Source organism: Balaenoptera borealis (assembly GCF_965194805.1).
Source record: "Balaenoptera borealis genome assembly, chromosome: 12".
NCBI lineage: Eukaryota > Metazoa > Chordata > Mammalia > Artiodactyla > Balaenopteridae > Balaenoptera > Balaenoptera borealis.
The window spans coordinates 51695954-51708355 of record NC_138869.1 but is presented as its reverse complement, the minus strand read 5'-3'; the positions used below and the strand labels follow the sequence as shown (position 1 = coordinate 51708355).

The 12402-nt window shown below is 37.7% G+C and overlaps 1 protein-coding gene across 5 annotated transcripts in view; it reads right to left on the bottom strand.

The window, feature by feature from the left end:
- Window positions 1-12402, bottom strand: part of TCAIM (T cell activation inhibitor, mitochondrial) — a 37556-nt gene that overhangs the window by 13560 nt on the left and 11594 nt on the right. For all 5 annotated transcript variants that reach the window (XM_082348554.1, XM_082348550.1, XM_082348552.1 and 2 more), the window contains exons 5-7: window positions 9881-10133; window positions 2732-2854; window positions 260-357 (exon numbers count right to left, since the gene is read on the bottom strand). In XM_082348554.1, the coding sequence (XP_082204680.1) occupies window positions 260-357; window positions 2732-2854; window positions 9881-10133 (474 nt within the window). The remainder of the gene's footprint in view (window positions 1-259; window positions 358-2731; window positions 2855-9880; window positions 10134-12402) is intronic.

Sequence of the window (12402 nt, the reverse complement as noted above, 5' to 3'; positions counted from 1 at the left end):
CCAAAGAGGCTTCATTCTTTCAGCACTGTGCAAATAATTCTGTAAATTTCATGTATCAACTCAGGATTAAATTCGGTAGAAACTTAAAGCCTAATTTTATGTCACTGTTTAAGTCAAAGGAACAGATTTAAAAATTCAGCTGATATAAAGTCACATCTATCAATACAAAGACTTTTAACACTTAGCTTTCCTCTAGAATTTACAGATGTGTATAGCCGTTAAGGGATATGGATTTGGGAAGTGAATGGAAATTGTTTACCTTTTGTATTTTTAAGGCTTTCCAAGTTCTGCTGGGCTAAGCGGCCTAAACTGTGCAGCTGGCTGCAGCGGTGGGCGATGCCCCAGCTCCTCTGCCACCTGGTCCAACAGAGCACACGGCCCATTAACACCCCTGTCCCCCCAGAGGGAGGCACACACGCGCCCCCACTGCTTGACCCCCGGGAAAGCCGAGGAGTTGCTTTCTCAAGGAGACACACAACATGTTCCCAAACGAACTCATGTTTCAAGAAGCAGCCAAATGGGAAATGAATCGTTTACCAGAGGGTAAACATCTTAGCACTATATTCAGCTATCCAAAGACTTACAACAAGCAAATACACTGTGTTGTTTCTCTTAAAATAAGAGGATGAAATGGGGAAAACTTTGACAAAGATCTTTTCCTTCTTTACATTGTTCAATGACGATGATGATGTCTTGGATTGAAGTTTCAACTAGGAATTCCAGTTTGGTTTATCAGGATTTTTTTTATCATATTCTAGAGAAAATGATTTTTACGACATTGTATAATCTGTTCATTTTATAGATGAACGTTATTACATCTCAGTGACAAAATGGAACTTGATATTCGCATGATGTCCCAGAGGCGCTTCTGTGTATGTGTAAAGAGCACCGGTATTAAGTGGTGTCAGAAAACCAACCTTCGAATTCTAATTCTGTGATTGACTAGCTCTGTGACCTTCAACAAACTGACTCTGGTCTTCCTAAGGTTCCTCTTCCTGCTTGCCCAGTGGGGACACTTCTTACAGCACAGGTGGCGTAAATCACAGGGGATGAACATGTGAAGGAGTAAGGCGCTCAACAGGCTTTCAGAAAACTTAGGTCCCTTCTTCATCCTAACACCAATTCTGATGAATGTCATTTCTGATAAAGTGAAATAGGCTTTCAAAATTATTCCTTTAACACACAATGTCATCAGTCACAATGCTTTTGTTGTGACTGTCCTTTTGTTGGAGACTTGGTTAATTTCCCAGTAAGCCGAGACACTCACGTCCACAGTCCTCAAATATTCTGGTCTCGGGACCCCTTTGCACTCCTAAAAACTGAGAACCTCGAAGAGCTTTTGTTTATATGGGTTATAGCTATTGATATTTACCATAGTAAGAATTAAAGCTGAGAAATTTCTCTACTATATTGTAAAATAATGTTTATTTCTCTTTATGTTTAAGAAATCCTTTCATTTTCCTGATCCATTCTGCCTTCTCACATCTTTTAAAATTTATTTAGAAAACGTTATTTTCATGCATATTAATTTGTTTATAAACCTTTAAGAAGGATCTTATTATTTTGTTTTTAGTTAGTGAAGTCTATGTTACTAGATTATAGAATTGGAAGGGCCCCCTCTAATCAAAGCTTGGATGTGATGAAAAGACAGCAGCTATCAGCACAAACCCAAACATCCCACACAGTCCAAGTGTAAACACTTTCCTCTGAAATTTGAATTATCCTGGACAACTATGATTTGAATACATAAGAATAGAACATATAAGTACTATCTGTATTCTGCAAGCCCAGGAAAAAGGTGCTGTTATGGTACCCAAATGGTCATTTGGTTCAATATAAGTAAAAAGTCCTGATAATGATGGCTGAAAACAACAAAACAGGCTACAGCAAAGAGTAATAGAAGTTTAAGCTCCAGACCAGATGACAATATCTCCGGGATCTTGTAATGCAGAGTCCCATGACTGAATCACACCACCCCCTCCTTAGGGTTGTAACAGCTGTTAAATCCATTTTTATAATAAATAAAGATTCAGCATGTATCTTTATACAACTGTGATTTCTAAGTTTATGAAAACATTTAAAAAGTCAAGTTATAGTGACTACAGGTATTAATACTGTATTGCATTTTGTAAGTTGCTTAAAGAGTAGATCTTAAAAGTTCTCATCACAAGAAAAAAATTTTTTTGTAACTAGGTATGGTGACAGATGTTAACTAGACTTATTGTGGTGATCATTTTACAATGTATACAAATAATGAATTATCATGTAAAACACTTGGAACTAACGTTATATGTCAATTATACCTCAATTAAAAGAAAAGAAAAAAAAGAAAAAAAGTCATGCTATATAACATAGAATAAAAGAATACAACATTTATTTTTTATCTCCCTTCCTCTTTTTAAACTTAAGTACCAGTCTTACATGATTGGGAAATAATTATTTTTTATACATTATGGGCATAGGAAAAGTGTATTTTTCTTACAAGCCCATTATGTTAAAAAAAAAACTATTATGCTAAAAATATCAGTATCTAAACTTTACTTCACTATTTTAAACAAGAAATTCACATTGATTTTCTTACATAAACATTTGATTACTTTCATAAAAAGATAACTGAATATTTAGTGAACACAATAATTAAAGATGCAAATATTTAACTGTTAGAAACCTTTACCAAAAGGTAATACATGTTTATTTTAATCTCTAAATTAGGTTTTCTCTTCTTCATTACCTGATATCCGAGAGCTGCAATTGATGGGACAGTTCATCTTTTAAACGATCTAGTTCTTTTCTAAGTGGCAAACTATTCTTCAGCTTTTTAACAGCACTTTTCCCATTGTTATCTAACCAGGATCTAGAAAGAAAAAAACAGAGATATACACTTTGCAATACTAACTATAATGCAAACATTTCTACTATTGAACGATGTGTTCATTGACTTAAAGCAGCCCCAGTGTTAAACCGAGTTTGCCATCAAACGTTTACCAAATTATAAGTACTGCTGCCAAGTCTATTCATTTAGAGTAAATACTTCTAAAATAGGTTTCTTGGAGAACTGCCAGCATCTGTTAAATCATATTCTACTTATGACAACTTCCTTTGTCTATCAAAAAAATTCAATTTAAATTACACCCAGCCTGTTGCTAGATTTCCAGAGATGGGATGATTTTTAAAGAATTAAAGATACTTCAAACCTCACTTATGTTTACTGCACTTTTAGGCAGGCTGTACTGGACCACCACTTGCATCGGTCATCTACAGGCGACCCTTTTCCTACTGGGGCACATGAGCAGATGGTGTCCTAGTGCAGCCAGACAGGGAAAAAGTCAATTCAGAAGACGCACCTAATGGTGCTGGTGACATTCAACAGGCGGTGTTTCCTGAGGCAGGCACTTGCGGAGGTAACTCTGTGGATTCTAGCTGGGTAGACCCTGTCTCTTGCTCCGTTTTTGTCTTGGTTGTCAGCACCCTGAGCTCGCCCCGCTCAGCCCCTCAGCTCTCTGTCCAAGTGCTCCCACTGGTCAGGCCTTACCAGTCTCGGTGTCTCCGTCCACACGCTCCTGTCAGGTGGGTCTGTTTGCCCCTTGGTTCCTTCCCACCCGACCAAATGCCCAGCTCTAGTCTCACCTCTCTCCACCTTTATTATTTTCCCCCGTCAACTACATCATAGGCTCAGCAGAAAGATGTTCTTTTAATTCTGCATTTCTTAGAACGTTTACCTCAGTGAAGTCTTAAAAGAGAAAATAAACATCAAAGTCGGCCTAAGGATTAGAAGGGGAGAGCTTTCAGAGAAGAGCTGAGGGCAGCCCGGGTGGCCTCGTACCGAGCAGCACGGCCCCTTGGGAGGTTATCACTTCCTCGGTGTTATAATGGTCATGGCACAAGGGATGCTGGCTGTCGCTCAGAGTCTCTAGTCCCCCAGGGGAGTCTGGACAAACGAGAGGCCTGGGTGGTGCCTAGGAGGCTGAATGGCTGCTGCAGGAGTAGGCAGGGCAGAGTGGCAAGGTGACTCGGGGATCAGAGGAACATTTTGGGTCCAAGATGGTAGTGGTGGAGTGGGCCCTGGGTACAGCCGTGCAAGAGAAAGCTCCAGGGGGTTAGGGGGAAAATGGTCTAAAGCACCCCATCCCCAGGCCACCTGACACCCCCTGTGGGACACCTGTCAGTGATTGATGGTCAGGCGTTAGGATAACTCTGCAGAAGGGCTCATATGTCCATCTCAAAAGTGCTTGCCAAATAAACCTTTTTAAGGTTCCTTAATTATTAAGTCACTTTAAAGGTTTGAGATGTTGTCATCTACAACCTTTAAAAAATAATCAAGTTCAGGGAATTCCCTGGTGGTCCATCGGTTAGGACTCCCGCTTCCACTGCAGGGGACACTGGGTTCTATCCCTGGTCGGGGAACTACCATCCTGCACGTTGCACAGTGCGGCCGCAAAAATAATAATAGTAATCAAGTTGAAACTCTCAGAACCAATCAACCATTATGCATGCATCAAATATTTATCCTGAAAGCCTAACAGTGTGTTGTGTTGGGAATATAAGGAAGATGCATCTAGTAAGGAATAGAGAGAGAAGCAATTGGAAGAGAATATATGAGCTTCTAGGAGAACAGAGGAAGAATTAAGTAATTCTGCCTGGAAGGTTCTATAGAGCAGGTGATATGTGACCTGAACCTGAGAGATGGATCAGAGTTTTCCAGGCAGATTAGTGAAATGGAAGGGCATGCCAACCACGCCAGTGCACAGGGAAGTATAAGATGAACCAACGTGCCCAGATCACACGATGCCTAGAGGGAGGGGGGGTGTGAGATGAGACTGGAAAGGAACGTACATGTGTGTGTGTGAGATTATAAAAGGTCTTGCACATTGGCGTAAGGAATTGGGACCTTTTCCTCTACCTAAAGATGTTCCACTTTTTTTTTTGGCCATACGGAGGGGCTTGCAGGGATCTTAGTTCTGGAACAAGGATTGAACCTGTGCCCCCTGCAGTGGAAGCTCGGATCCCTAACCACTGGACCGCCAGGGAATTCCCTATATTCCACATTTGTTTGATTCACTAAATGTGTGCAGTCATTAATAATTCTTCCTACTCCCCCTTTAAGAATACTGGTAGTGATTTTATTTCTGCTTTCTGTGTGAGAAATAAAATAATATCTTACTTTATATCACGATTATTAGCTCTTACAATTTTTCAACCTTTTCCTCATTTATTAAGTCATATGTGTTAATCAATTTACTTTAAATTATGTAATAGAAAGGATGATTTTTTGACAAATGAATTACCAAATGGCATACCATGTGGGGTTTGGGGACCAAATGTCTTAAACTGTAGACTGAAATATAATCTTATGATTATATATTCATGACCTGATTGTTGGAATTCTTACATTTAGTGTATAAAATTTAACTGATCTAGTTTAACAATTTTTGTGTTTTGTCTCTAAACACTGAGATGAAAATGAAGGTTCTACACATGGCATTTTCTTTCTTTCTTTCTTTCTATCATCTATCTATCTATCTATCTATCTATCTATCTATCTATCTATCTAGATACTAGATCTATCTATAGATATAAAGACAAAGATACATGTTTCCTAGCTCTGGCCACTGAGAAGTTCAGTAGCAATTGAGACATGCACCACCCAGATCTTGGTTTCTAAAAATCATTCCCTCCTAAAAAGAACCAGAGCTTCTCGGCAAAAGGGTTCAATCAAACACTGGGCCAGGGAAAGTCCAGATGAGCCTGGAACACCTTGGTGAACCAGGAAGTAAGAGAGTTCTCAAAGAATGATGGGGACATAGGAGCCGGCTTGAAGGGATGAAAAAGTTAGAAAATTGCCATTTGGCAACCATCATCATAATATGTGATTCAGGCAAAAATCATCAATGAGCACTAGAGCTAAGGGGTAAAAATTCAGTGTTAAAAGGATATTTACATAGCCCTAAGTATCTCCTCAAAAGAAACTAACTGAAGGGAAAAATAGTTCCTTTACTGGGGAAAAAACTGGGAGACACCACCTTAATCAAATGATCCAAGTTAATATCACTAGTAATGGGATAATCAACATCATATGCCTCCTATATAACATTGAAAACAACACACTTCACTTTCGGGGTATTCCTGCCAAATATGAATAACCTGACTCTAATTATGAGAAATACTAGATAAACTCAAAACACTCAAATTGAGGGACATTCTACAAAATAACAGCAAGGTAATGGAAGACAAGAAAACACTGAGGAACCATTCCCGATTAAAGGAGGTTACAGAGACTAAAGTTATGACTTATAATTTGAAAAACAATGACTTAGCCTATAAATAAGGAGAAGAGTGAATAAGTGTATCATATGAGTTAAAGCATGATTATAACATTTCCAAATATCCTACAGAAATAATTCCAATATTGTAATTGTCCAATGTGGCATTTTGTGGACACTAAGAGGATTCAGAGCTTAGACAATGAAAGTGAAATAAAACTTTGTGTGCAAACTTCAAATAGAAAAAATGGAAGTCTGACATTTACTAATATCTCAGGAGCTAACAGAATAGCATTTAAATGGTCTTTCCATAGTTCAATGACATGTTTTTTTCAGTGGGATAGACATTACATATGGGATAATTTGTTTACATACAAATGGATCCTGTTGTCTCCTTGCAAATACAAATTCTATAAATGCAATACATTTTAGTTATAAAATTATTTGATAATCAGAGAATATATGCAAAATATGGAAATACTAAAAGCTACAATACAAAGTAGCATTTTCTAATTTTTTTTAGGCTGGCATATTCTTTTTATTATAGTATAAAATTAGAAAACCTTACAAATTAAACATTTCATTATAGCGTTTTTATCACTATAAAGTGATTTTACAGTAAGATAAAGCACAATTTTCTGAGAAATTCAAAATTACACAGCATGTCCTAGAATGTAGATTGAAATGTAACTGCCAGATATAAGAAAATAGATTAAATGGAGCTTTTATGACCTGATAATTCTTCTATGTTGTGTTTTTAAAAACTCAACTAATTTATTTTCATAATTTCTCTGTTTTATTTCAGCCTGCATGTCTCTGCGGAAACATAAGGAAAATTATTTGAAAGTTTACACTAAATAAAACTGTTATATTTTCTCTTTTTAACATTACATTCTGAAATATTAGAAATAACATGCTTTCAAGATTAAATTTTGATCAGGTGAATGCAATTTGTAAACCAGGTGAAGATCAGCTGGATGTATATTTGCAGAATTATTTCTATGCTCCCTCTGAACTGTGTAATTCAGCATGTGCTCCTTAGGAGTCCTCTCCTATAACTACATATATAATAAAGATGAGGTAAACAATACAAGAATGAAAATAAAAACAAACCGTATATGGCCAAAATGACCATGGTGGTGAAGAAGTTTTGTCCTAGTTACAGCTACCCTAAATCTCCTGACTATGGGACAGTCACTCCATTCATATGATTTGAAAGCTCCCAATGGTTCAACAATTTTATAATTATTTGCAAAATAATAACAAATTTAAAAAATTAGGACTTCTCTGGTGGTCCAGTGGTTAAGACTCCGCACTTCCAATGCAGGGGGCTCGGGTTCGATCCCTGGTTGGGGAACTAAGATTCCACGTCCCACGTGGCATGGCCAAAAAAAAATTAATAACTGAAACAAGAAACTGATACCAACACCACTCTGGCTTTGATGACATAAGCTCCTGGAATCCTTACTGGGAAAAACTAACATAAAACAAAACCTGAACAAACCCTCATCAGGGTCCCCGCAAACTGGGCAACTTCCATAGTTGGGAAAAGGTCAAGACTGGCTGAAAGGGGTGCTGGGCCTGTGTGAACACACTGGACCAGGGAGACCAGGTTAGGTTATGGAAATAAGAGATATGAAATCTTCCAAATTCATACAACTGTCATAACCGGGGCATAGGCCCTCTAAGGCATGCTGGTAAAGGCAACAGATTTTTTTTTTTGCGGCATTTAGTCTATACTGTAATTTACCCAAAGGGCCCAAAGAGCAGCATGTATTCCTTTTCTTGCCTTTTTTCAGTGTAGAGCTGCCCTCTCCTATCCTACCCAGCCTGGACCCTCTGCTCTAAAATTATACCTGCTAAGCTAAACTCAAACTCTATGAGGTGTGATAATCTGGTTCAGGTAAGTCACTAACATATCCACGTTCAAGAAATATAACCCAAGGACCTCCGATACAAGCATCAAAAACTAAACGAAACAGAAATCTCTAACCGGTCGATTTTAGAAGAGAAGCTTTGAGTAGGAAGATTTAAGGTGATACCAGTCAACTCTCAATATTCTCTAGCCCAAGAAAAATATATGGAAGTAAAAGATATGAAACAGCATTACACCAAGAACCAGCCACAGCCCTATTCCAGCTCTTTTGTAAGCAACTGTAAATACTGTCTGTTTCATTTAGAATAATTCAATATTAATTTTAAATCAGTTTTAAAGTGAATGCAAGATCTCTCTTATAAACAAGGCTAAAACATGTAATGCTTTATTGTTGTTAATTTCATTTGTCAAAGCTAAGAAAACAAAGGTTCTATCTGGCTATGAATGGGTTTACTTCATTGTTTGACAAGATACATAGTTATTGACAACTGAATTTGGATAATAATGATCAATAAATTAGACAGTTATATTTCCACTGATTTCAATTTCTAAAACAGTGGTCTATTTAATTTATGTTGCTATCTTCTTTAAGAGTAGACAAATCAAAATGACATGTTTTGAGCCTGTCCTGGTAATTGTCAACATGAGAGCTTGAATTTAAAACGAAGTATACCTCTGGAGGAAATGAAGAGTTCATAGTAACACAACTCATGTACGCTCAGAAAATTTCCTTAAGACAATGTATCTCTTGCTAAAAACAGCAGATACTTTTAAGTCAACACTAATGAAACTAACAGAGGCACTGTTTTAAAACGGTCCTCTACATTCATTGCTGAGTCACTTCTACTGCTACCATCTGTATTAAGCTACTTTACATTTCCATATTCAACCTTGAGTTCTCCACACCCAGCCTCCAGCACTGCACATTCACACTTTTCCAACAATTCTTTAATTCAGTGAAATAAAAATGCTGGTTGGGTTTTATGAATCTACAAAGCAGATTAGTAGAAAGATGATTAAAACATGTTCCATACTCTTAAAAATGCATTATCTAGTAAAATGTAATATAATATAATGTAAGAGTGTCTACTTTTATTAAAGGCTGAAGAATTTTATTGGATGAACTACATACAAATAAGGAAATTATAAATACTCAGCTTGGGCAAGGAACCAATGGAATAGCACATATCTTGGTGAATTGGCTTATCCCAGTTCCAGTCTGTTTTCATTGTTTGCCAGCTGACTACCTCTGAGTTCTGGATCCCTGGGACAATCTTTCCATGATGGCTACACATCTAGCTCCAGACCAAAATTGTACCCTATGAAACACTCAACTGAACCACTGAATTTCTTTTTTGCTGAATTTCTAATCGCTGAATTTCTTTAATATGTTATTCTAAAGCCTCTTGACTTAAGGTACAACAACTCTCATTCTTGCTTTTATGCCTTGACTTATCCAATCCCACTTCTTTTCTATACCAAAAGGTAAGTCAGACAGTCCCAAGTTTTTGTTCATCTGGACACACTGTGAGATAATTAGAACAATGGGTATAAGCAGAAGTTTCATGGGCTGGATCCCAGTGCATGCGAGGCTGAGACCCTCTCTTCTAGCTCATGTTTTTTGTTTTTTTTTGTTTTATCTTTGGCTGCATTGGGTATTTGTTGCTGCATGCAGGCTTTTCTCTATTTGAGGCGAGTGGGGGCTACTAACTACAAATAAGTTTAAATAAAAACTCTTACATACGTTAGGGTTGTTTCCATTCTCCAGACTTGCTCGAGGTCTTCATCAGGGTCCTTGAACCCAGTAAAGGAGTAGTAAGACTTGTCCCATTTGATGGGCCTGTCAGATATCCTTTTGGCCTCTTTGAGAGGCTGGGAATGCACATTAGTATTCAAGCTTTGGATATGTTCAATAGATAAACTGCAGGAGTTGAGAATATATAACACTGTGCTTAGCAGATCTCTGGTGTGCAAAGTAAATTTGACTGCTCGAAATCCTAGAGAATATAATTCCCCCAAACAGTTAATACAGGTGATTATTTGCTTTACTTGAAAAACAGTTTTTCATACATTTATAGATTCAAAATCTTTTAAAACACTCCATTACTGATTAAAATTCATCCTATTGGAAAATCATCTGTAAATGGAAAACTACATCCCTTCTCCCAAACTATACCACACTACCTCCATCTTCATGAAGTCCTCTGTCAGCTCTCTTTTCTAGTTTGGCGCCAGTGACCAAACCCACCCCAGCCCAAGAAGGGGATTGAGAATATTTTCAATGCTGTTCATAAATTTGGTCTCTACAGTCTAAGGGATGGAAACGCTCTCCTATGGGCAAGTGTCCAGCAGACAGGGTGTCCAGCACTAAAGAGAAGGGGGAGGGGGGAGGTGGGGGAGGGGGGGGGCAGGCTGCCCTGGGACAGTGGTTCAAGGAGGGGCCAATCCAGTCTCGGGGTCACAGAAACCCACCTCAAATTTTCTCTGCGGTTGAAAGAGACTGTCCTCATACTCCCCCATCCAGCTAGCTAAGGACACAATATTTTCAGAAGTGACTCAAAATTCCCTAATTTTTTAAAAGTTAGCACTTCACAATCTGACTTTAATGCAAGTAGTCAGTGGGCTCAGGGTAGTAATCTAACTTACGTCAACAGTAGGAAATCTACTGGTTCCCCTGCACCTTTATTCGGTGTTAAACATGGCGCTAGTTGCATTTACATAACTTTTCAATGAACACTGTCACCAGTGCCATTATTATCTCTCTTTTCAAATGTGAAGAAGCAGAGGTTCGAGGAGGTTAAGAAGCGTGAAGTGAGGGCTTAAATCTGAGCTGCCACCAAGCCAAGCATTGTCCCCATTATAACATGCTGACTCTTTTTTCTTTCTTTGGAAAAATTTTTTAAATTGGTTTTGAAAATTATACAAGTGTTATGTAAGTACATCCTTCTTGTAAAATTATATATACAAAGTAAAAGTCTCCTGTTGACAGGCACACAACCTCACACTTTCACTAGATGTAACCCTATTGACATTTAGGTACACAAGCATTTAGACCTGCACTGCCTAATATGGTAGCTACTAGCCATATGTGGCTATGTATTGATAAAATTAAATTGACTGAAATTAAATAAAATTTTAAATTCAGTTCCTGGTCATACTAGCCCCACTTCAAGTGCCCAGCAGCCACATGGGGCTAGCGCCAGCTGGACCACACAGCGCTCATACAGAACAGTTACATCACCGCAGAAAGCCCTCTTGGACAGCACTGCTCTAGACCTTTGCTATGTGCTCTGTGTGTATGTTATATATGATATATACGCTTATGTGTTTGCACAAACACACACCCACAGTGTGAATTGTTCCTTTTTAACATATAAACTGCACCATTCTGGATCTATGACTTTGAACTTGCTTTTGTTATTTAACCTTGGTGACTCTTCCATTATCTGTATGTATACATCATTCTCTTTCTTTTTAGTAGCGCTATACTAATCCACATAATCAATGCAGCGCAATTTATTTAACACTTCCAAAACTGATGACTATAAAAGTTGTTTCTAATTTTTCACCATTCCACAGAAGGCCGAAATGTGTTTTCTTGTCTTTGCCACCGATGAAAGTCATCGCAATGTAAATCATGCTCAGAGATACCTACTATGCCTGCCACATAGATTTACAAAATGTAGAACATGCAAACTAAGAAAGATTTTTTAGTTGAATCATTGATGGTAAAGTGAGAAATACTGGTAGGAAAATTATTCTAGTCAGTGAAAGAGGAAAGGAAATGCAAATTCCTGCATTTGAGGTTAGGAAAAAATAGTTTATCCTCAGAAGAGGTAAGTCAAGGAGTAAATCCCAGTTTCTCTCTTAATTTATCAATTCCATTAATTGTTTAATCCAAGGTCAGGGCTGCTATATAGTGTGGAATGCCTGTACCAGATTGCATATATCCTTTATTGGAAAATATTACCTAATTAATTTAGTTTGCATTTGATTACTGAGGCTAAACGTTTTTGTATCTTATTGGCTATATATGTGTATTATTTCCTGAACTGCCAAGACATTGTGTTTGCCCATTTTTGCAACCAGGCTGCTCTGTTTTCTTCTTGACTCCTAAGAACTACTTATATACTAACGTTATCTTTTTGTCACTTATGCTGTATGTCTTCTCCCATTTTTAATTTATTTTTTATAATCTATTTTAATAAATGGTTCAAAGTTAACCATTAACTGAAAGTAGAGGATTTTTCTCTTTACCCAGCCAGA